Source organism: Barbus barbus (assembly GCF_936440315.1).
Source record: "Barbus barbus genome assembly, chromosome: 20".
In the NCBI taxonomy this organism is placed as follows: Eukaryota; Metazoa; Chordata; class Actinopteri; order Cypriniformes; family Cyprinidae; genus Barbus; species Barbus barbus.
The window spans coordinates 7,606,400-7,631,480 of record NC_136748.1 but is presented as its reverse complement, the minus strand read 5'-3'; the positions used below and the strand labels follow the sequence as shown (position 1 = coordinate 7,631,480).

Below are 25,081 nucleotides of genomic sequence, written 5' to 3'. Positions count from 1 at the left end.
CCACATATAACCATATGTTGTGCAGGTTGGCATGTTTGTTGTTTTGCAATTGGTTGAGATTGAGAGGTACAATCATTAAAACATTTGTTTATGAATTAATCCTTAGCCAGTTTGTGCAGCAAAATAACAGCAGAAAGCTGGATGTTCAGTTCTTTTTCGACAATATTTGTACTTGATCAAGTTTGATCCTCTTTCAGTGTCTTCAGAATTAGACCCAGACCTCATTCACCTTTACCAAACATTTTCTTTAGCTGCTTATAAGAGTTTTGACCAATTTTGGACAATCCATCACCACAAATCAGTTTCAGTTTATCGGTATGTTGGGGCTGTGTTAATAGCAGAGCCCTTTTTAGATTATGCCATTTGATATGGCTTAAAGGGTTATTTCACCCAAAAATGAAAATTAGCCTGTGTTTTACTCACCCTCAAAAAATCCTGTGTATATATGACTTTCTTCTTTTAGACGAATCCAATCGGAGTTTTATAAAAAAATGGCCTGGCCCCTCCGAGCCTTATAATGGGGTAAGCGAGTGCTTTTTGTCAACAGTCCAGAAGATGTTAAATAAAGTGCACGCATCCGTAATAAAATATGCATCACATGGCGCCGGGGGGTGAATAAAGGCCTCCTGTAGCGAATCAATGCATTTTTGTAAGAAAAATATCCATATTTCAAATGTAAAATACGCTGACTGTCATACGAGCAAGCAGTTCCATTGGATGACGTAGGACGTACAGGTCGCACGCGCGCCACTGTGATATGCTAGTCTAGCGAGTTTGTTTAAAGGGGACATCGGATGCAAAATTCACTTTACAAGTTGTTTGAACATAAATGTTTGTTGGAAGTGTGTGTACGCATCCATCCTATAATGATAAAAATCCACCCAGTGTTTTTTATTTTTTATTTTTAAATCCCTATTTTAAAATCCCCTTTCTCAAATCAGGCTGTTCTGAGACTCCTGTCAGAATGACGTAGTTCTGTACAGGCTGCTCCCACGATAGTTAATTGACAAGGCCCTCTTACCTTAGACCCGCCCTGAGTGAGCTGTCATCCATCCGCCATTGTGTCTACTCCGGTGCAGAGGAAGACAAGATGTCTCCGATTAAGCGATTGAGGTGCTTTGTTGTTAAATGTAATAATCAATATAGCAGTCATTATTTACTCCTGACATCTGAGCCACTGAAGATGCAGAGGATTAACACTACTTTTGTTTTTAAGGGAATGCGCCGATCCCCGATCTGCCTAAATGCGTCTATGTTTGCACGAAAAATCATATATATATATATAGTAGGAGTGGAACGATACTGTCAGCACTGGCAGGGAGTCCTAGTCACCTCAGTCACCAGAGTCACCATCCACAGTGCGCACCAGATCCCAATTGCCTGATTGTCACCACTTGCCACCAATCACCAGGCTCCCTATGTCTGTTTGTAAGGCTTGCGCACCTGTCTCCTTACCTGTGTTTACTCATCTCGACGATCATCCCACTCATCATCTCCTATGTCCCCATCTGCTCCATCACTCTTTCGTTCCTCCAATCACCTGCAAGACAAAGAGACGATCACCACACAGATAAGCAACCTGAACCCATACCATCTCTGGATTACTCACCCTTGGACTGTTGCTCTGTTTACCCCTGCCATTGTCTCCAATAACATGCCCTGTTGTGTTACTTACCTCTGTGTCTCCGTGCGATTGCTGACATTTTATTTTATTTATTTTTTACATCAAGTTTAAATGATTCATTGGGTGTGAAGGAAACTATTTTTTTTTATAAATGTGTGTATAATGCTTGAAAAAGTTTGTTTTAATTACTGATCATTTCTAAATTTAATCATAAGATGTGACTAATAAACCGATGTGACTTTTCTGTGTGTATGTGTGTTTATCCCCTCTCAACAATGTAATTTTGATTCTGTGCAACTTTGCAAGCATGATAGTTATTCTAGATATTCTGGTTACTTGATGTAACTTGGGTGCCTTCAATTTCAATCGTGGGGATTTTGTTCACACATTTTATCCAGTCCACAAATTTTAGCCTGATAACTTAGAAAACAAATAGCACACCTCTCCTCATCAAGCCAGGTTGAGGCCCATTATTTTCCGGAACACAACCCGTTAGCGATTTTTTCAGATTATATAAGAATACAACATTGTGGTTCTGTAGCAACAAGTAGTGTAGCTAGCAGGAGGGGCGCCTGCAGGATTTCTTCCAAGGGTATGCAGTTTTTTTTCTTTTGGGGGGGTGGTCGTATGTAATGGTAGAGTGATTATATATATATATTTTTTTTTTATAAAGTTAATTTATAAAAACGTTTGGAGCACTTTTTGTTCGTTAAATATAATTATTTGTTATATGTTTTTTTAAGTAACGACCAAGCAGCCAGCGGCAGACAGTGAGCTAATCATAACCTATGTTTGATCAATTTAGCCTTCTCAAATCATCATAACTTGTCTAAAATAAAATCTATAGATATAACAGTTCAAGCATATAATAATGTCAGTGTAAATGTTTAAATGGACTATATAAATGTGTACTAGATGCATATCTAATCGTTTGTGTGAAGTGCGGAAGCTGAAGCGCACTTTGCAGGACATGAAGGCACCAGAGCGGTCACTTGCATTTTTTCTCTTGATAGTAGAAACAACTTAAAATACGCCGTATTTTTTGCTCATAAAGGTAAGAGTAATACATCATTCGGAATTGTAAAGGGTCTACTTTTATTTGTGTGCATTCACAAAATCAATAATACCTTGTGCTTTTATAAAATAAATAGGAAAACAGAGGATGCGCTTGCCGTCTCGCCTTGAACAGGAGCGCTTCACAATGATGAACCGAAACTCAACAAACTGAGTCACAAATATTATATATATATATATATATATATATATATATATATATATATATATATATATATATATATATATATATATAAAGTTTTAAATTACTACTTTAAAACAAAATAATTCAAATCGAAAACAAAAACTTTTTCATTATGTAATCCATAAAGATGCATTTCTCTCTAAAGGCACATCCAATGAGGAGATGGCGAGTCATTTTTCATCACCATCTAAAATATAAAAATAAGGAAAATACTAAAACATTATATGTTATTATATTTTTTCTGGTTTTTATATTGCTCTGCTCTGCTCTGAATGCTTTAAAATTTTAAGGATTTTCAGCAACACAATTTTGTCTGATATGTGAGTTATTTATTGTTAGGCTAACCAAGACTTGTAATAGCACTTGCACGTTGTTGCTCTTTTGTTGGTTTTGATTGCTTTGTATGTCCTCATTTGTAAGTTGCTTTGGATAAAAGCGTCTGCTAAATAACTAAATAAAAATAAAATAAATGTATTAGCCTATTTTTTAATCCATGCAGCAAATGCATTAAAAACAGCTTTAAAAATTACTATATTGCATTCCAGATGCTTTTAAATAATTTTCACTATATATTTTACGGGTAGCTCGGATGTAAAACATTGTCATGAATTCGTTGTATTCCCATTTGTAAAATAGGCTACAAATTAATTGTTGTAGTCTAACCCGATCTCATGAAAGTGCGTGTAGCATGATTTTCTGTTTCTATTTGGTGTAATGTTTATAAGCAGAAATGGACTTTGGCATGCAAAAGGCTGATACATTCATTATTAATGGCATGGTTGGTTCATTCGACAGAATACGGGACACACGGGCCTATAATTTACTGCTGAAATGTTTGCGGGGAAAATCTCAGGTCAGTCTGAGAGCTCATGGTACGCACAATGCGTACAGCCGTACCCCTGCAGGCGCCCCTGGCTACCAGTGCCATAGCTGTGCATACAAATTTTCTCTTTATGAGTCCACATTAAGAATATTTACACAATTATACAAAGTAATTTAGCTGTAAAATATTACTTCTATCACAACATAATGTTTTTATGGTAGTCACATTTTCTTATAAAATCAACCAGTCCAAGTTTTTACAAACTCTGTCATATTATATAGACAGTGTCTTTTATAATGCTCTTTTAAGTAACTCTCCTAACATTTACAGACTCATATTCTGTATCTGGACCCAGTGCAGCTGGCACTCATCTGTACATTTTGTTAATAGATCCTCTGGGCCCACTGTCATAATATGCTGGAATGCGAGATAGTAAAAATTGATGGTGCAAGACGTGAGTCCTAGGATCCTGTCCACACCTTTCAGATACCCTTTCAAATCCCATCATGCTGTCTCCTGCTGCCCATTGACATAGCAGACTATACATGCTACATTTAGCAACATAATTAATCTGAAATGAAATGAGTTAGATTGATTTCTGTCAGAGGTCTATACAAAGGCAGAAAAACAAGACCAGTTGAGTTGAAGATCGATATATATTTATTCATTTATTTTTGGCAATGAGGCTTTCTGCGTACTATATTTGATTCTATTTAGCCTGTCCATATAATTCTGTGTCTCCTTCATCTGTCAAGACTGATTCTCGAGTCATGCATTCACCTGCCCAGTCCTCCTCAGGGTATCTGACAGGGCGATAGGAGACATGAGGTATACACAGGTCATGAAGCGGTCAAATGGATGCATAAATATGCAGCCTGGGTGAATATATCAAAAATAATGCTGAAAATAAAGTAATTTATCACTCTGCATAATAGACTTAACTCTGATGTTTATATACATGTCATGTTTCAAGTAAATGTGAGTAAATGCAGAATAGAATAAAATAGAATCTGAGTTTTAAAAATTCACTTCACTCAGTAGCTAATATAAATTCAAAGGTTTGGGATTAAGTGTCATGTGCTCATCAAGGATGCATTTACTTTATGAAAAAATACAGTAAAAATAGAAATGTTCTTAATTATTATTTTATTACAATTTAAAATAAGTTCTTTCAAGTTTTTTTTCTATTTTAATATAGTTTTAAATATTATTTATTCCTGCGATGCAAAGCTGGATTTTCAGCTGCCATTACTCTAGTCTTCAGTGTCATATGATCTTTTAAAAAATCATTTTAATATGCTGATTTATTATCAGTGCTCCTTATTTATTTATTTATTGTTTGTTTGTTTGTTTGTTTTTATTTAACACTGAATAAAAGTAATACTTTTAAATATATTGTTACAAGATATTTATATTTTGAATAAATTATGTATTTATTTTTTTTACATTTTATTTATCAAAGAATACTGAAAAATAAATAAATATATATATACACACACACACACACACACACATGTTGGTTTTTGTGGTTTATGGGGAGTCTCCATAGGCGTAATGGTTTTTATACTGAACAAACTGTGTGTGCTATTGCCCTACACCAACCCTACACCTAAACTTAGCCCTCACAGGAGACTTTGTGCATTTTTAGATTTTCAAAAAAACACCATTTAGTATGTTTTTTAAGCCTTTTGAATTACTGGGACATAGGCAGTGTCCTCATAAACCACCTTCATATTGTAATACCTCTGTCATACCCATGTCATTATACAAATTTGTGTCCTCATAAACCACATGAACATGCACACACACACACACAACAGTTTCTGGTTCTCGGCTCTGATTGGCAATATTGTATGTACTGTATTACACATGCAATATTGCACTGTATGCAATATTGGAGTCCAACAGAGCTCCTCGTCCTCTTCACCGTTGGTATCACTCTGCTTGCCGAAATTGCCGTATTTCTCACAGTAAGTGTCATGGCAGACGGCCAAATCCACTATAATTTTAAAAATAATACTGTTTTGTGTCATGGAATGCAGTTTTAAGACTTTCCTTAGGTGAGAATGTGTTTGCTTGGATTTCAAATATGCAGTTTGTTAATAAAGATAAGGTCTATTTCAAAATTTGCTTTGACGTTTTTGGAGACGGGAGCTCCATCGGTTCAGCGACGATTCAGAGCTCATTACACCCGCAGAGAGGGCCTGATCGCGGCCAGATCTCCTGGAATTTACCGCTGGCTCTGATGTCTCTATAGTGGTTAAACACGATATATAATTTGTGTTGGGTAAATCTAACGGCCAGTCTTTGGTCTCATTAAACTATTATTTGTTCCAGAGCAAATAGTTTTTGCAAAATATTATCATGTTTATTCAATGCTGTGTATCGTGCTGTCTTTGTACGGTTGGCTGAATTGCCTAGCAACTTTTATGATGGCTGTTGTTGTTGTTTATTACAGTAAATATGATTATTCAATAAATAATAAAAGTATTTCATAATAGTGTTTTACCGAGGCATGGTGCGTGTTCGTGATGACGATATTAATTACATTGTTCTGCGGCTCCGCCATTAAATGGCGACCAGATACCAGAGATTTATGTTTTATTGTCTGTAGAAGATGCTGTATCAGATGCAGGTAATCACAGTTGCTCAGTCCATCTCTCTCTCATTATACTCTACATTATGCAAGCTTTTGCTACAGTAATACAATAAGTTTTCATTGAAGCAACTCAACATTCCTTTGTTACTAGTTCTAAAGTGACGTTTTGGAATTAGTAACGGAGGCTTGGGCTCAGCTGTTAAACTGTAAACTTTAGATTTAAATCTGTTTCGGAATGAAGTAGTTCTGCACAAAAGAGGGCTTTTAAAGACACTTCGTTGTTGTTTCTTATTTATTTACACACTCGTGCCATCGAACTGTTGTATAAACACAATATCACACTCGTAGACATGCGATATGGCTGTATATCGCATGGCTGTGATTCGTGGCCCAATGGTTAGAGAGTCTCAAAGTCCCAAAGGTTGCGAGTTCGAGTCTCAAGTCCGGCAGGAATTGTAGGTGGGAGGAATGAATGTACAGTGCTCTTTTCCACCTTCAATACCACGACTGAGGTGCCCTTGAGCAAGGCACTGAACCCCCAACTGCTCCCCGGGCACCACAGAATAAATGGCAGAGCACAAATTCCAAGTATGGGTCGCCACACGTCACTTAACTTATATTGCAAAAAAGGTAATGGTGAGCAAATTATGACCAAAGTTTCCTTTTTGAGATGTTATATATTCCTTTAGGGACATAACAGCTTATTTTCACTTGTTAGAATCAAATAGAATAGAAATATTTCAAATATTACAAAAAAAAAAACAGTTGAGCGGTTCAGTTTTTTGTTGACTCGCTGGGAGTGGTCATTTGTATTCGAGTGGCCACCTGGCAGTGTTTTAGCTAACCTCCATGTTGTACCTAGCTCTCAATCTCAGTTCGTGTGATAAAGGAGGCCGGGGTCACTCTGACATTACAGCCTCATTAACTGAATGCACACTCTCTTTATAGGTCTTCCTGCCACCAAAAGCAAATCAAACGGTGCATCTACAATGAGGTAACTGCAACACCTAGAATGAATCAGCCACATAATGTATCCCTGCTGAAGCAATTTAGCCTTGCCAGTTATAGTTGTATTGTGCCTTTTCTCTTCTCAATGTTATCAGCCAGCAAATTCCTTTCCGTGTGTTTTCTCTATGCATGGAAATGTGTTCAATCATTTTTCAATGAGAAGGCAACCACAACTGTGATAGACAGATAATCACAAACACCTGAAGCTAGCAACTTTGTAACAACATGAACTAATGATGTCAAATTTCCCAAATTATTTTTTCTGTGATTTTACAAGACCTGTCTGCATCTTATTTAATTTTTGACCTTGATTTAAGGCATAATTTCAAGTCTAAGACCTACTCAATCAGACAGGGAGAGCCTGTCTAAAAAGTATGACAAACCACAGTTTATTTTGTTTTGATGTGCCATTTTTAGGTTGGTTCATCTGAGAAAAAGCTAATCTAAGTGTGGAAAAATCTAATAAATAGCATGAAACTGTAAACAACTGTGACCAAAATTGCTCAAAACTAAAGTAAAATGCTTTCAGTAAAATACTTGGAATACAGTACATATATAAAATAGCTAACCACATTAAGCTAGCCAATCAGTCTGAAACTGGTGATTACATTTTCTGTGCAATATGGATCAAATGTTAGTGAATGTGTGTGCCATCTGAGACAACTGCAGTGAGTGATTTCTGCTTTAGTTTGGGGGCAGAGATTCTGGTCCGCAGATACAGAGTATTCTCTCTTGGCACACATATTTCTTCTAGGGAAGCTTGGTCATTCCACACACCTCCCGCTATCCAAGTCCTTTATGATCTTGTGCCCCATCTGAGTGAGATATAAAGAGCTAGGGGAATAATTGACCATTTTGAATGAACAAATTTATGGGCTGTAAACGCTCACGGTTGAAAGCACTTACAGGCGAACCTGCCTGACTATCTGTTGTGTGGAGACCAGAGAGCTCAGCTGTGGCAAAAGTTCTTGAGTAATTCCAAACCATGCCATGCCGTTTTTTATGGTGCAATCATCTAAATGTCCTTCTCAGTAACTTGAAAGGCCATGAGAAAAATGAAAATATGCATGTGTGCCACAAAGTTGGGCAATTTCATTATAAAGCTGTTAAACTATGCTAAGAAAGTCTGTTGCAATTACAGAAATTGCATTCCAAAACCATATCACTCTAAAAAATAATTGAGTTATATACGAATACTCCGGTATCTTAAAAAAATGTAACAACATTTTCGGAAATAAGTGCATTTAGTGGCAGTCATTTAAAACTAAAATACCCTTTTGTCCCTTGAAAAGGTTTTTAATCATTTAAACAGTTCTGTATAATAATTTCTAATAAGCACTGTTATACATAACAAACGGATGACGTTGTCAGGATAAGGATTTTACAGAATGCTTAGCAACCAAGTAGTGACATCCTGAAATAAAACCTTCTCAGAAGCGCTATTAAAGGTTTATACCACACAAATTGGCTCACCTATGTAATGTCAAGGTAATCTCTGCAAATGCTTTGTGACAGGTAGCACGTGATTTTTAGTATCTATAAGCATATTGCAAATTCTGTTAATTTAAAAGAAAATGTTGTGTTTTGAACTAGTTCCAATTAAGGAAAGTTGTGATTCTGTTTGATGTGAGTAGGCGAATAGAAACAAAGCTCAAGGAAACCGTTACTTGAAACCACATATTTTTAGAGTTTAATTGCAGCCATTTTCAGGGTCATTGTGACTGATCGACTCTAAGTGTTTGCTTCAATGAGTGTCAAAGGGGATATGATCACACATTCAGGGAATTAAGACATTAGATAAGTGAGAGGTCTAAATGAGGATAAATGGCCAATAAAATCTGTGTCCTTGGCCATCTGGTCATCAATTCTCCCTTAGATTGCCACTGTGGTGGTGCAGGAACTGTATGACACATCCAGAACTCGTCGCAGGCTTTGTTGAATCATTTCTCTCAGCCTCATTTGGAACAAGTAGGGTGGAGAAACTGCATTTAAGAGTGTGGACACAACAGCTCTGCGGCATATGGATAAAACCTCATTTTGATTCAATTCTAAGCCAACTTTGGAAGTAACCTTCACAACAAATGCAATCCCAAACTGTATTTCAAAGAGTTTACGCTCTTAAAAATAAAGGTGCTTAAAAGGTTCTTCTCAGTGAGACCATAGAAGAACCATTTTTGGTTCCACAAAGAACCATTCAGTCAAAGGTTATTTAAAGAACCATCTCTTTCTTAGCTTTTTATAATCTGAAGAACCTTCTTTAGCCACAAAGAACCTTTTGTGAAACAGAAATGTTCTTCAGATGTTAAAGGTTCTTTATGGAACCATTTAGAAAATACAACTGTTGTCTACCCTACTTAAGAAGGATGTGAAGAGCGGCAGGTGCTACACACAGCCACAAACACAAAATGCTTGGCAGGTTTTCTGAAATTTTACCCATTTTGTTTTATACTTGTCAAACTCTATAAGAATAAAATGTGAATTGAGTCTCCAATGTGAAGTGCTATTTGTGGGGCATTCCAGATCAGTCACTTACAGTGATCCATCTCAGTTTGGGCATTGCCATCCAAGAAGATTTTGCATGACTATCCTCTATCTGACCCTTATGAAACACGTTGTTTTTGCTGATGTGCCTTTAAAAATGTAAACACTCTCTTCGCATGTAAAATAAATTGACAAGAGCACTTTGCTGTGTTCACATACAAGTTGTGGCTTTGCTGCCAGGTTCAATATAGTCTGCACTTCCTTTAATAACAGCTACTGCAAAGCCTGTATTACATTCATAAAACAGTTTCACAAAACAGTCCATTCTGAAATGTGCTGCACAAACATCCCTTTCTTAATGTTGGGTAGGTCAAGTTGAGTTATAACAGAATACGTTTGTAATACTGTGAAAGTATTAAATGTGTCAGTATTTCTAACTTAAATCTAGGTCTAATATCTAGTTGTGTTATATATATATATATATTAGATATATATAATAAAAAAAGCTTGAACATTGGAGAACGTTGCTAGCGATAGGTTACTACCAAACGCATAAATGTGAATGTTTATTCTGGCCAATATTTGTGCCGTAAACTATTTATTTATTTATTTGTTTAGTCATTTAGCAGACACTTTTATCCAAAGCGACTTACAAATGAGGACATAAGAAGCAATCAAAACCAACAAAAGAGCAACAACGTGCAAGTGCTATTACAAGTCATGGTTAGCCTAACGCAGTACAGATAATTATTATTTTTTATTTATTTTATTTAATTTTTTTTAATAAATAGACATATAGATAAAAATAAAATTAGAATAGAGAGTGCTAGAGTTAGAGGGTCAAGTAAATATTCTAATAATAAACTAATAAAATAACAATCAAATATTACACTGTTACTTGATCTACCCTCATTTAAAAAAAAAAAAAATATATATATATATATATGCAGAGGTGTAGGTGCTACACACAGCCACAAATGTTACAACCTTATGAATGAATGAGGCATTTATATAGCGCTTCATTATGTATTGTTGTACACCCAAATCGCTTTACAATCATATGGGGGGGTCTCTCCTCAACCACCACCAGTGTGCAGCATCCACATCCACATCCTTATACTGTCAATAGATATTATTGTAGCAGTTTTGAGTTTTTAAAGTTAGAATATGTTTTCACAGTTCATCAAAGTCTTTTGTCTCTAAAAATCAAGGAAATAATTTCTCAAATGGCAATTTTAAGGCTTGTTCTAAAGGTTAATATATTCACTCTCCCCGAAATAACATTGGTGATGAAGTTGGTGAGCAATATGTCCTGTCATAAAAAAAATAAATAAAAGCAGTGCTTCCTGAAATCAGTTTATTATGTAACCTTGAAAAGAGCCATCACAGCAACACATCTCATTGAGATCTAAGTTTCCCTCTGGCATTTAACATTATCTGAGGGTTTTAACAAATGATTCACCATCTTAGCCATTGTGGTTTATAATCAATAAGTGGAAGGAAAGCTCATGAGTGTTCTCTAAAATCTGACACTTTCACAAGTGTTAGGTCATGAAATATTAACAAGCTCTATTTTAAAACTTGATATTGCTAGACAGGGCACGCTACTCTCGGATGAACTACAGTGAACTGAAATGTTTTGACAAATTGCACATGCGTGTCAATAAAAGATTCTGGTGAGAAAAAAAGGAAAACAGATTGTGATGATAATTGAATTATTTTAATTTTTTTATTTTTTTATTTTTTTTTTAGTTTATATAATTTTACTATTTTAAATCCTAAATTAGTTGAAACCAAACCAAAAACTGTAAAAGTTTTTAATATAAATACAAACACATATTTCATCAGATACTAAGAACAAATTGTAAATTGTACTTTACAGTGTACAGTGTATTTGTAAATGGTTGTGGTGAAAGGGAAATGCCAAATAAAATGGAAGCTTCCATTATCAGAATGTGACATTAACATCTGATATAACACAATATTATGCTCAATTTGGGACTCATTTAAAAAAAAAAGAAGAAAAAAAAGATGACTAGAATCTTGAAACTTGTCTGGGTATGATGCTTCCATGTATCATGCTACATATTTATGAATATTATCTTAGGCAACAATACCCAGCCATAATATACTGTATTGTCTGTATGCAAACTGACCATCCCCTAGTATTTTACACTTCCAGCTCTAAATAATGTTAAACAGCTAAAATAATATGTACTTTTAGTAACACTTTAATATAGGGCAAAATTCTTATTAACTTGTTGCGTATTAGCATGCCTATTATTAACATATTGGCTGTTTATTAGCACTTATAAAGAACATATTCTTCATGACCATATTCTACATCCCTAATCCAACCCATTTCCTAAGCTTAACAACTACCTTACTTAGTATTAATAAGCAGCAAATTAGGAGTTTATTGAGGCAAAAGTCTGGTTTGCTAATAACGGGAATTTGATCTTAAAGTGTTTTTAAGTGTGGCACATTTTATTTACAATAAACATAAGCTTCTGAAACCTTGATTTTTGGATGGCACCAATTGTTATTTGGAACAGGTTGTTTATCAAATCATTTATTTATTGTCACAAATAAATTAGTCTAATTAAGCATTTTAGTGTTTTTGTAAAATCTCGCTTAGGGCACCAACAAAGTCTAAGCCAGCCATGCATTTAGAGGAATCTATGCCTACTTGTGCTTACAGTTGTCTTAGCACATTAAACTGGCACAGCACAAGTTATTTTAACACAGGGAAAATGCATACTTCCCAAATGAAACACAACAACTCCATTAAATCTGAGCTATGAAAGAGCAACCTCTGAGCAATAAACTTTTCCTCTGAGATCTGCCTTTCTTAACAGTGGAAGCCCCAAGTACTGTACCAAGGAAGCACACTCACACACTGGGCAAAAGAACGGAAAATGTGCGTATTTGTACTTCGCCTGGAGCTTCAACCAGCAGTCCTCTGATAAACAACCTGGTCCCACCGGTGCTTTTAACACTCCAGTGAATATGAGACGAATGTGTGGTTGGAACACAGTTGGAATGGTTTGAAAGCCATTCTAGCAGAATAAACGAATACAAGATACATGAAATACCTCTAGAAAAGTGTGGAAACTAGCTATGAACATCATAGCCATGTTAAAGTTCCTGAAGAATGGCTTCTGACATTCACTTTTATGTGAATACCGGTGTTAAAATTATTAGCATTACAGAGCTACATGATAAGCTATGCAAATGTACTTTGACACATCATTATTAAATTAAAACTCTGTCACTTTATCTACTTTTACCCGACATCACTCTCTTACAAATGCTAAGCTCCAGCTTCAATTTAAAACAGTAAAATCTAGCTGAGTTTAAGGTTTTCTTATAGGGATATTTCTTCTGCTATGAGCACTTTTATGTCCCATGGGGAATATTTATTTTTAACCATGTTTCCATTTATGGTTATACTGTGTGAAATCAACTGAGCAGAGAAATAATTAATTAATGAATGATTGCAAGATGGTGCTGCAGCCATTGTGCTTGGCTCTCCAGTTGTTTTAGTGTTTTTGTTAGTTTTGCCTGTTTTTTGTTTGTCAAACACGATCAGTTTCACCAGGGAAGAACTACTGAATATTCTGCCGAACACACCACAAAATCTTCAGATATTCAATATTCAGATGTTTTGCTGAACAGAGTAGTCGATGGAGCTCTAGCGCTGTTTAGACGCTTCAAGACGCGCAGACAGGGGAAGCGAGCTGGGACGCTCGTGAAGCTCAGATTTCGAATGCCGTTGCCTAGCATCCATCTGGCTAATCTCCGTTCTTTACCTAACAAAACGGACGATCTCCTTCTACTTTACTAGTTAAACAAGGACTTTTCAAACTCTGCTGCTCTGTGTTTCACGGATAATCTGTGTTTCTGCCTAACTTCACACTGATCAGAGCACATCACGACGTGGAATCAACGGGGAAATAGCACGGCGGCGGGACATGCTTCTACATCAATGAAAGGTGGTGTACAGATGTAAAAGTGTTAAAGAAGATGTGCTGTTCAGATCTAGAAACACGTTTCATCAACTTGATTAAACCTTTCTAATCGCTGCGGGAGTTCTGCTCGTTCATTCTCGTGAGTGTCTACTTTAAACCGCAAGCGCACGTGAGCTCAGCTTTACAGAAACTCGCTGATCAGATCACAGACACAGAACAACAACACCCGGACTCTGTTTTAATCATTCTCGGGGACTTTAATAAAGCAAATCTCTCCCGTGAACTGCCAAAATACAGACAGCAATGTTACATGTCCCACCAGAAACAGTAATATACTGGATCACTGTTACACAGCAATAAAGGATGCATATCACTCTGTCCCACGGGCAGCTTTAGGACTCTCTGATCACTGTTTGGTTCATCTCATACTGACCTACAGGCAGAAACTGAAATCAGCAAAACCTGTTACGGACTGTAAAGAGATGGACTAATGAGACAGAGCGGGTTTTACAAGCCTGTCTCGACCTTACTGATTTGAGGGTTTTTGAAGCTGGTGCAAACGATCTGGACGAGCTCACAGAGACTGCAACATCTTATATCAGTTTCTGTGAGGATATGTGCATTCCTACCAGGACTCATCTAACTTATAACAATGACAAACCATGGTTCACTGCAAAACTCAGACAGCTCCGTCAGGCCAAAGAAGATGCTTACAGGAATGGGGACAGAGACTTGTATAAACAGGCCAAATACACACTGGAAAAGGAGATCAGAGTGGCAAAGAGGAATTATTCTGAAAAGCTAAGGATCCAATTATCTTCCAGTGGCACGGCTTCATGTGGAAAGGTCTGAAAGACATCACCAATTACAAGACACCATCACCCATCACTGTGGAGAATCAACAACAGGCAGACGTTCTGAATGAGTTCTACGGCAGGTTTGAAAAAACACCATTCACACCTCCTGCAACCCCCCTCTCCCCCACACCTGCACTTCAGATAAGAGAAGATGATGTGCGCCAGGTTTTCAAAAAGAACAAGAGAAGGAAGTCACCAGGCCCAGACGATGTGACACCAGCCTATCTGAAATCCTGTGCTGACCAGCTGACCCCCATCTTCACGCAGATCGCAGTCCCCTCATGCTTCAAACGCTCCATCATCATTCCCGTCCCAAAGAAACCCAAGATAACAGGACTTATGACTACAGACCTGTGGCTGTAACATCTGTGATGAAGATGAAGTCATTTGAAAAACTGGTTTTGGCTTATCTGAATGACATCACTGGACCCTTACTGGACCCCCTGCAGTTTGCCTACAGAGCAAACAGGTCTGTGGATGATGCAGTCAACATGGGACTGCATTACATACTGCAACACCTGGACAGACCAGAGACTTATGTGAGGATCCTGTTTGTGGACTTCAGCTCGGCCTTTAACACTATCATTCCAAACCGCCTCCTGCCCAAACTAACACAGCTCTCTGTCCCCACCTCTGTCTGTCAGTGGATCAACAGCTTCCCGACAGACAGGCAGCAGCTAGTGAGGCTGGGAAAATTCACATCCAACACCCGCACCATCAGCCATGGAGCTCCTCAGGGCTGTGTTCTCTCCCCACTGCTCTTCTCCCTTTACACCAACGACTGCACATCTAAAGACCCCTCTGTCAAGCTCCTGAAGTTTGCAGATGACACCACACTGATCGGCCTCATCCAGGACGGTGATGAGTCTGGTGCAGTCTTAACAACCTGGAGCTCTACACTGATCGTGAAGAAAGAGAAACCACCCTTCAGAAGAAACCCCCCTGCACTCCCCCCACTCACCATCATGAATAGCACTGTAACAACAGTGGAGTCTTTCAGATTCCTGGGCAGCACCATCTCTCAAAACCTGAAGTAGGATATTCACATTGACTCTATTGTCAAAAAGGCCCAGCAGAGGTTGTACTTCCTGCTGAGGAAGTTCAACCTACCACAGGAGCTGCTGAAACAGTCTGTCATCATTGAATCCGTCCTCTGCACTTCATTAACTGTCTGGTTCAGCTCAGCTACCAAATCTGACCTCAGAAGACTACAGAAGGTAGTCCGGACTGCTGAGCGAATCATTTGTACAACCCTCCTCAGTCTGCAAGAACTGTACTTATCCAGAGTGAGCAAAAGGGCTGGCAAAATCACTCTGGACCCCTCACATCCTCAAATCCAGCACACGGTTACCGTCTGGTCGATGCTACAGAGCTCTGAGAACCAGAACGACCAGACACAGAAACAGTTTCTTCCCTCAGGCAATCCATATCATGAACATTTGAACTCTTAACAATAAACATGAAACACACAACACTATCATACTTTTTATTTTTATTTAACACACATACTTATTACATTTCAAATGTGTACCTAACATACCTGTACATACTGAATTGTCTATTTTGTATATTGTGATTGTGCTATTTTGCATATTGTCCATTTTGAATATTTGTACATTACTATTATTTATTTATTTATTTTTATGTGTCCTGTCCTGTCACTGTCATTCTGTTGCACTGTGGAGCTACTGTCACTAAAACAAATTCCTTGTATGTGCAAACATACCTGGCAATGAAGCTAATTCTGATTCAGATTCTGATGAATGAATGAATGAATGAACGAATAAATAAATAAATTGATTTCATATTTGAACATTATTTTATACTATGCTCATCATTTTCTACCAAGTCTAATTGTAATTACGTACATTGCACAATTTATGTACACAAATATTAAAATGTCATTAAGGGGAATGTGTTGTTTGATTTATTGATACTTCTACTATTGCTAAAGTATTGTACATTCCCAAGACATTATAAATGATTAAATGTAAATGCAATTTAAAGTTTCAAAGTACAAAGCACAAAGTTTTTTGTCTTTTTTTTTTCAGAAATTATGACTTTTTGTCCATCTTACTGGGCTATGAAGCAACTTAAATGACACTCCTGGCTGAACATATAACCTGTGACATTAATTCCAGAAAAAAAAATATAATAATTTGCTACAGCTATGATCATGTGTCTTTCTGAAGACACATTTCATCAGTCACCTTAACACAGTCTTTGACCTTAAACAATGTGTTTTAATTATAACCATCACTGAAGACAGGCAAAATCTGCCTTCAGCGTGAACACCAGCAACAATCAACATGTAAACAACTGCTGTATTTTCAAATGTCAAACAACCATATAATCAGCTGAAAAAAATATTATTTCAGTATATTGTCATGTCAGAAAATTAACAGAATTAAGATAAAACAGTTTCTTTACAAAGTTTGTGCATCATATGAAATAAAAAAGTATATATGGTTCTAGGTAAAACTATACTATAAATGATAATTTAAAATACACTAATAATTTACATAAAACAATGTAATATTTATTAAATCAGTTCAAGTCTCATGGCATTAGTAGTAGACACTAGATTTGTAGTCAATATATTATAAGAACCATACGTGCACGTTTAATTTAACCACAGTCTCTCACATATCATCTTTTCAAGGTAATTTGGTTTGGATGTAACTGAAAATGATGTACAAGTGAGCCTTTTTGACCTATTCGGGCTGATTTTCTGACCTGTTGTAAGCAAGAGAGATGATGATCAGCCTTGACATAGTAATCAGTCAATCATAGTGATGAAGAGAACATGATTGGTGGGTATTATCACATTGACAGGGTAATGAGCTAATCATAATACAATCTATACATTGCCTTTTCTAAAGATACATTTGCTTTTGCTTCAAATGCTACACTTTAGGATCTCAGTGAGAACAAGATGAAATCAAAGGAGGGCACAAATTGGTGCCTAGTATATTTTCTCTAAACTCTGAAAATATTAGCTTTGAAATTAGCATTAGCGAGACATAGAATGCATGACATTTTAAAATGTGATGGAAATCCCAATGGTTATCATGGTTCAGGAAAAAGTGACAGTTAAAATATCATGCATAAAAACTTGTATTAACAATGTTTCACAAGACACGTACCACATTAAACGTACTATACCAGGTGAGCTAATAAGCATGTTCACAACTTCAGAAAAGTCATACAAATTGAGCTGCATTTACTGCAAATGTCAAAATGTATTAGTTTATAATTATGCGCCATGATGAAGGTGTTTTATGGTCACAACGTAGTATTGTGCTATGAGGCACCACGTAGGATTTAAATCAAACTTCGCTTATCAATACATACATAAAACGTTAATATACACCTATAAATTACTCACATATACATGTATACTGTTGGAGGTTCAATATATATATGAAATACACGTACACACTAATATGAAATCCATACCCAATACATATTATGCTAGTAATGAATGCATATACACTTGTGAATAACTTGCGTATACATATAAACTTGACACACACATACACCTATAGACACTCGCTAATGCATATAAACTTGATCCATGCATATACACCTATAAACACTCGCACACACATATAAACTCGCTGCGCATACACACCCATAAAACACTCGCGCAAACATACAAAATAAAATTCACAAACATATACAATTCTGATAGGAAAGACGCATGCTTTAGTTGTGTATATATGTATATGCAAGTGATTTCATATGTGGATGTCAGTGAACTTTTGAGTGCAAACAGAAGGCATTTCAGTGTAAAAGGAAGCAGCGGCACTTCCGGCGGGACATTTGATTAGGATTAGGTGTATCTGAGCAGCAGGTACGCTCAGATGCTTTACTTTGCTGTAGTTCAGCAGGCGCGAGTAACTAGTGAAAACACAGAATGGAGTTTCATTTATATGGACTCTGAATAAGCTAAGTGAAATAGAGTTGAGGAAGCAGCAGTGTGGTATTCAAGGCTGTAGCTAAATGAAGTTAATTTATTAGGGCATTCGTCATGCAATGTGGAATGGATTTGACTGACGGCACTCTGAAAAGTATTCATATTCGCTGAATTACAGTAAAAGTGGTAAAGGTGTGTGGGTCAAATATCGTTGATCTTCAAAAGTGGGTGGGTCCTGTCCCACACACACATACAATGGTTCCGACGCCCATATACACGTTATTAATAAATCAAACTATGTATAGAATAGCATGGTTTATTCATAACGTGTTTATTGCGTTTGGTATTTTAAAAGCATTAAGCCACAGTTTTTTAAAATGTCCCTGCATCTGGAGATTTGCCTAGTAGACAAACTGACTGAATATATTGGAATATATTTTGCCAATATCTCGCCTTAGACAATACTTCTAATATTTCCCCCTACTGTATGTACAGTACACAATAATTTTACATGAAAAATTGGACTTAGGCTACATTTATTATTTAAATAATTGTGTACAAGGGATGTATTGGCAAAAAAAACAAACAAACAAAAAAACACTATATATGTAATACAAGCTTTACAGTTTGACAATGTGTTATTTTAAAAGTAATTTTAATGAAAAAAACATCAGACGTTTTAACCCAGTCGGTGGAATTGTCAGACGGTCCCTTAACCATCAACCACATATAGCGCTTTAAAACTTTCTCCAGTTTAAATTTACTGCTACAATACACGTTGTTAAATATTTTTTTCATGTCAAAATGCAATCACTTTATATCGACATTATTATTTTTTTTTTTAAATCCGCCAAGCTTAATAAAAAATATGAATAAATCATACTATACTGTACATAGTTTTATTATTATTAATAATGTGTTTACTGAGTTTGGCATTTTAAAAACACTGTCTTAACGCATTAAGCCAGGTTATGCAAATTCCTTATGGGAGGAAAATGATTTACGAGTAATTAAACACGTTACATTCTTATTCTGGACTCATCTGCTTGTCTATCCGTCGTATGGTTTATTAATAATGTGTTTATTGAGTTTGGTCTGTTAAAAACACTGTTTTAATGCATTAAGCAACGTTAAGCATTTTCAAATGTCCCGAGTGTTTTATGGGTGTGTATGCGCATCGAGTTTATATGTGTGTGCGAGTGTTTATAGGTGTATATGCATGGATCAAGTTTATATGTGTGTGCGAGTGTTTATAGGTGTATATGCATGGATCAAGTTTATATGTGTGTGCGAGTGTTTATAGGTGTATATGCATGGATCAAGTTTATATGTGTGTGCGAGTGTTTATAGGTGTATATGCATGGATCAAGTTTATATGTATAAGCGAGTGTGTCTGCATGCAGCGAGTTTATATGTATGTGCGAGTGTTGTTGTGGGTGTATATGCATTATTATACTGTATTAGCAAGTGTATAATAATGTGCGTCAAGTTTATATGTATACGCAAGTTATTCACAAGTGTATATGCATTCATTACCAACATAATATGTATTGGGTATGGATTTCATATTAGTGTGCACGTGTATTTCGTATACATGTATACTATTGGATGTTCAAAATATATATATGTAAGTAATTTATAGGTGTATATGCACGTGTTTTATGTATGTATTGATAAGCAAAGTTTGATTTAAATCCTACGTGGCGACCCTCATATTGTGCAATTATATATATATGTATATGTACAGGACCAAAAATTTTCATAAAATTGCCCCAAAACATCTAACAAGTGCTGTTCTGTTAACTAATGAACAATGTGGTTTCTTTGTATATGCAAATGTTAGTAAAATCATTGTTCTCTTTCAGCTTGCTCTTCAAAGGGAAAGTCATGTGACCGTGGGCCTGCTGGATATTATCCTGAGTTCGCCTGGAGTTTAACATCAGCAGAGGACTCCTGGGCGAAAGACCAGACGATGGCAAAGACAAAAGCAAGCTCTCAGGGGTGGGAGGAAGGTAAAGAGCTGTTAAAGATGCTTTCTCAACGAAACAATGTGATTCACATCGTAACATGAATTAATTGGTTTTATTCAAGTCAAGAACATTAAAACATTTAAAAAGAATTAATTAGCCTGACTACATTTGGTTACCAATTATTAGAAATTGCTACATATGGTATTGACTGCACAATTTTTTTATAATATTGTAGTAAATCAAATTTAAATGAGTGCTACCAACTGTAACCAAAGCTGCATTTGAGGTATTTTTCATTGCTACACAAATTTGATAAATAAATAAATTATGGGAAGTTATGGGGAAAAAGAGGTCCATTGAGGCATTTACCAAGCCCCTCATCTCACAAAAAGTAAATACAAAATTGTTTACCATCACAATTGTTGCAGCCCTCATCTACAGAAGTTTTGAATCATATAAATGTATCTAGGAAAGAGGTAATGTGGATGTGGTTGTGCAAAATACTGAACAGAACGGAGAACTTCACCATGTGAATAACCATTTCATCTTTTCCCAGGGAGGAATAGTTAGAGTTGAAAAGAGGGAGAATGGAAATGATATGTAACAGACAGAACGAAAGAGAGATTGAAGGGGGAGAGAAGTGGGGGGCAAGAGTTTAGAAAGCCTCATTTGATAGTCAGGTTGCAGAGAAGGTTGGGAAATTATGAACTCTTCAGGCACACATCGTGCACTTGAAAGACAAATGCATTCCACACGCTGTTCAATCACTCACTGCTAGGCTCCGTGTGTTCTCTTGTTCTTTTCACACATACAACTGCACGGCAGGTATCCAACATATTATAAAATTATCATAATCATGCTTTGCAAAACAGAAATCCCAGTATAGATCGACCAAAGGGAAGTTTCTCTTTGTAAACAAAACACTTGGACATTATTCTGCAATTTGCAGGTCTCAGAAAGAAAGTAATCAAACCAAACAGCCAGAAAAGTACTTGTGAGATGAGACAAAAGAGAATATGTAGCGTTATAGATATGGCATATTTATTTATTTGTTTGTTTGTTTGATTAGTTAGTTATGAAGGCTAATGATAGACCTGGTTATTTGTTCACAGATGTTACTTTAACTTTAATATCTTTTATCGTCCAGATTTTTCCTAGTTTTCCTAGTTTTTTAGACTTTCAATCTAAAAATAAGAAAATCCATCATGAATACTATAACATTTTAAATTATGGTAATTAAACAGTTTTAAACATATATAAAGAAAACATTTATTTATTTATAAATAATTTATAAGGCAAATTATTCAACAACTAAGTGTCAACTTCTTTTTATTGTCTGCATTTAGAATACAAACAAATCTTATTTTTGAATATTAGCTTTTTGATAAAGGTCACAGTTTCACAGTTTATAACAAACTTCCAAGATGCCTTTTATACCCCCCATCACAAAATGAATGATGATTAGATATGGACATTATATTTGTTTATGATGTTTCAGGGAAAATCAAATTCAGAATTCAGAATTCAAAATAATAGAATTCTCCAGTGAATCGATTGTTGGGCAACTGTTGTGTTTGAGAAGTGTTTCATTCGAGTTCATCTTTTAAATTCCAAAGAGGGTTCTTAATTGAAATCACCATGAGTAATCAATTTACCTGGCAAGAGGTAATTTATTTGTGCTACTATGTTCTTCAAAAAGAAGATGGGGTAGAAAGATATTTCAAGATACACAATCTTCCAATACCAGCAGGAAAAGCTTTGATACACTTGGTTGGAAAGGAAATGAAAACATACAGGCCAAATCATTCCTGCCCTCTTTCACCGCTTTCCAAGCTTTGGACTTCTAGTGAATGATTGTGCTCACCTCCTCTCCATATGTCTTCAGGCATATGGGTTTATATGTGGAGGGAAATAGAGGATGAAATGTTTGAAGAATGCAGAGTGTGAAATGCCAGGGCTATTTACCTTTCTATTGGCTGGTGCACTTACATTCTTTGGAGACTTGTTGTCGTGCATGGCAGTCAGTAGGGAAGGCTGAGCTCCGTGGGAAGGGGGTGGGTTTTCGGGCGGCCAGCGTAATGAGGCAAACTAAGGTAAGGTCACTGTAGCTTGGGAGGAAGCTAGGTATATTTGGAAGTTGAGAGCATTGAATTTATTTGTCTGGTTTTGTTATGGCGTAATAAAGAATTTGATATGGTTCCTATATATAAAATATATATTTAAGAGAAGGAAGACTGCCGCACCCGTTACGGCTGACGGGCCAGGATGCCGGGCCATTTAATCCCGCAGAAGCTCCGGGGGCCAAGGAGTAGGACGAAGCCGCTTGAGAGAAGCCGCCGCCACTCGCTCCCGGACCCAGAGACCCGGAGACATAGAAAACTAAACTAAAACAGATCAACATGTAACATATTGCTCCCTCCCGGAACGGCGCGTCCTCATGCCGAAAAACATAGTCCAACAGAGGAGGGAGGGTGGGGGTTCAGGAGGCGGGCGTGGAGCAGGAGAGGGGCAGGTAACGGGAAAGGGGCATAAACAGAAAGAGTCCAAAAAATAAGTCCATTGGGGAGTGGAGGGTGGGAGGAGCCAGGGAGGAGCCCGGAGCAGGAGGAGCCAGGTGGAAAACCAGAGGCCGGCCAGGATGGCAGCCCAGGGGCCATTGTGGATATGGGACCGCCAACACCAGGGGGCCGACTGATGGAGATGACGCCGGTGGAGTAGGAGCCCAGGTTGGAGCAGAGCAGCCGCAGAGCCTAGGTGACACAGAGGATCCGGAGGGCCTAGATGGAGCCAGCGGCTCAGGCGAATAAGGCGCAGGTGGGGATCTGGAATGACGCGGCAGAGCCGGAGAGACAGAGGATGAAGGTCGAGCTGGAGGGAGGGAGGAGCCCAACAGAGCCAGAGGGATGGAGGGATGAGGCAGAGCTGGAAGAATGGAGTCCAGTGGAGTAGGCAGGCGACTGACCAAGGCGGAGCCGGAGGGACGAGGGAGCTCGGTAGAGCTGGTGGATCCATTATAATTTATAACTGTAATTCCCACCCCTGTCCAGTTGGTGGCGAGTGCGCTCCAGTGAGACAGCAGAGCGTGGGATCATCAGCCTCTAGAACAAAAATAAAACTGTCACAAGTCTTTTGCTATGCGTTTGATTACGACAGGTGTGTACCCACTAGTAAAGCGAAAGAGATAATCAGTTCACGCGCGCTGCTTCTTCTCATGATCTGATGGGTCTACAGCGATCTATCCCGCCACATTAAAGAGTGCCAAAATTGTATTTATTGCTTGAATGTCATGATTAAATGGACAGAATTTGAAATCTGAGACATTGTTTCATATCAAAAGCAACAACACACTAAACTTAGCCTATTGCGATTTATCGGAAAACAGAAAACAGAATCGCTTGCGATTCAAGAATCAATCTTGCTTCATAAAAATGTTAATCTATTATTAATCTATTATAGTTTTTTTTTTTAGTGGCCTCCGCTGTCACTTGCAGGCTGTGTGGTGTTGAACATGAAAAGTGATGCACAGTCTCTGTTCATCTGTTCTCTTCATAAATAAATAAATGCATAAGCCTATATGCTCATCCTGTAGGTTCATTATTAAAAATTAAGATGTGAACAAAAATAAACGCAATTAAATGTGTTATTATAATTAAAATAGGAAAATTAAAATTATGGGTAATAATAGATTTTGACGGAATTTGTACGACCCTGTCCATCAAAATGATGTGCAATGGTAAATTTACTTTCATTCATTTTGAGATCACCAGTGACATTTCACTGTGGCTAATCTGTCATTTATTACAGTTGATTAGTGCTTAACTTCATTAAGCTAACCTTAGAAGTGTGTAAACTAACCTTAAAGGGGACCTATTATGCTCCCTTTTACAAGATGTAAAATAAGTCTCTCATATCCCCAGAGTGTGTATGTGAAGTTTTAGCTCAAAATACCTGACAGATATTTTTTTACAGCTTGTTAAAATTGCCACTTTTAGGGTATGAGCCAAAACGCTCTGTATTTGAGTATGTTGCTTTAATGCAAATGAGCTGTTGGTCCCGGAGAAGAGGGCGGAGTTTCAAGAGCTCACGCTCCGGCATTAGCAGTGCTAGTCTTTGCAAATAAACATTTCACTATTAGTACAAGCCTGTTATCTTTACAGAAAACATACTATGATTAAAAGCCAGTCATCTGATTGTACTGTGCATTATAAATTCGGGTTTATGAATTATACAGACAAGGAGCACAGCACAATAAAAATAACAACATAGCTGGTCTCGTGGTGCATGGCACGCCATCACAAAATTGATATGTCCCACTCGTGATTATGAGCTCAACAAACTCAAGTGATCGACTCACGATGCTTTCATATGCAACTTTTAACTACTACATTCCTATTCACGATCATTCATGGGCAGCACCAGTGAAAACAGGCAGAGACAATGGTAGATTTAGCATCATTAGTCTTACAGAGTGCCAAGAAGCTCTTTCAGAAGGGCAGTTTGGAAAACAAACGCATGATACTTACTTTGTCTGGAGCTGACGTTCGCACACAAAGTGTTGGTATTGATCCCTA

General features: G+C 37.1%; 1 protein-coding gene across 1 annotated transcript in view; it reads left to right on the top strand.

The window, feature by feature from the left end:
- LOC306886019 (ALK tyrosine kinase receptor-like) overlaps nucleotides 1-25,081 on the top strand; it is a gene marked incomplete at both ends in the record, with an annotated part of 458,617 nt that overhangs the window by 189,523 nt on the left and 244,013 nt on the right. Inside the window, one exon of the mRNA XM_079442870.1 lies at nucleotides 20,406-20,552. Within this exon, the coding sequence (XP_079298996.1) occupies nucleotides 20,406-20,552 (147 nt within the window). The remainder of the gene's footprint in view (nucleotides 1-20,405; nucleotides 20,553-25,081) is intronic.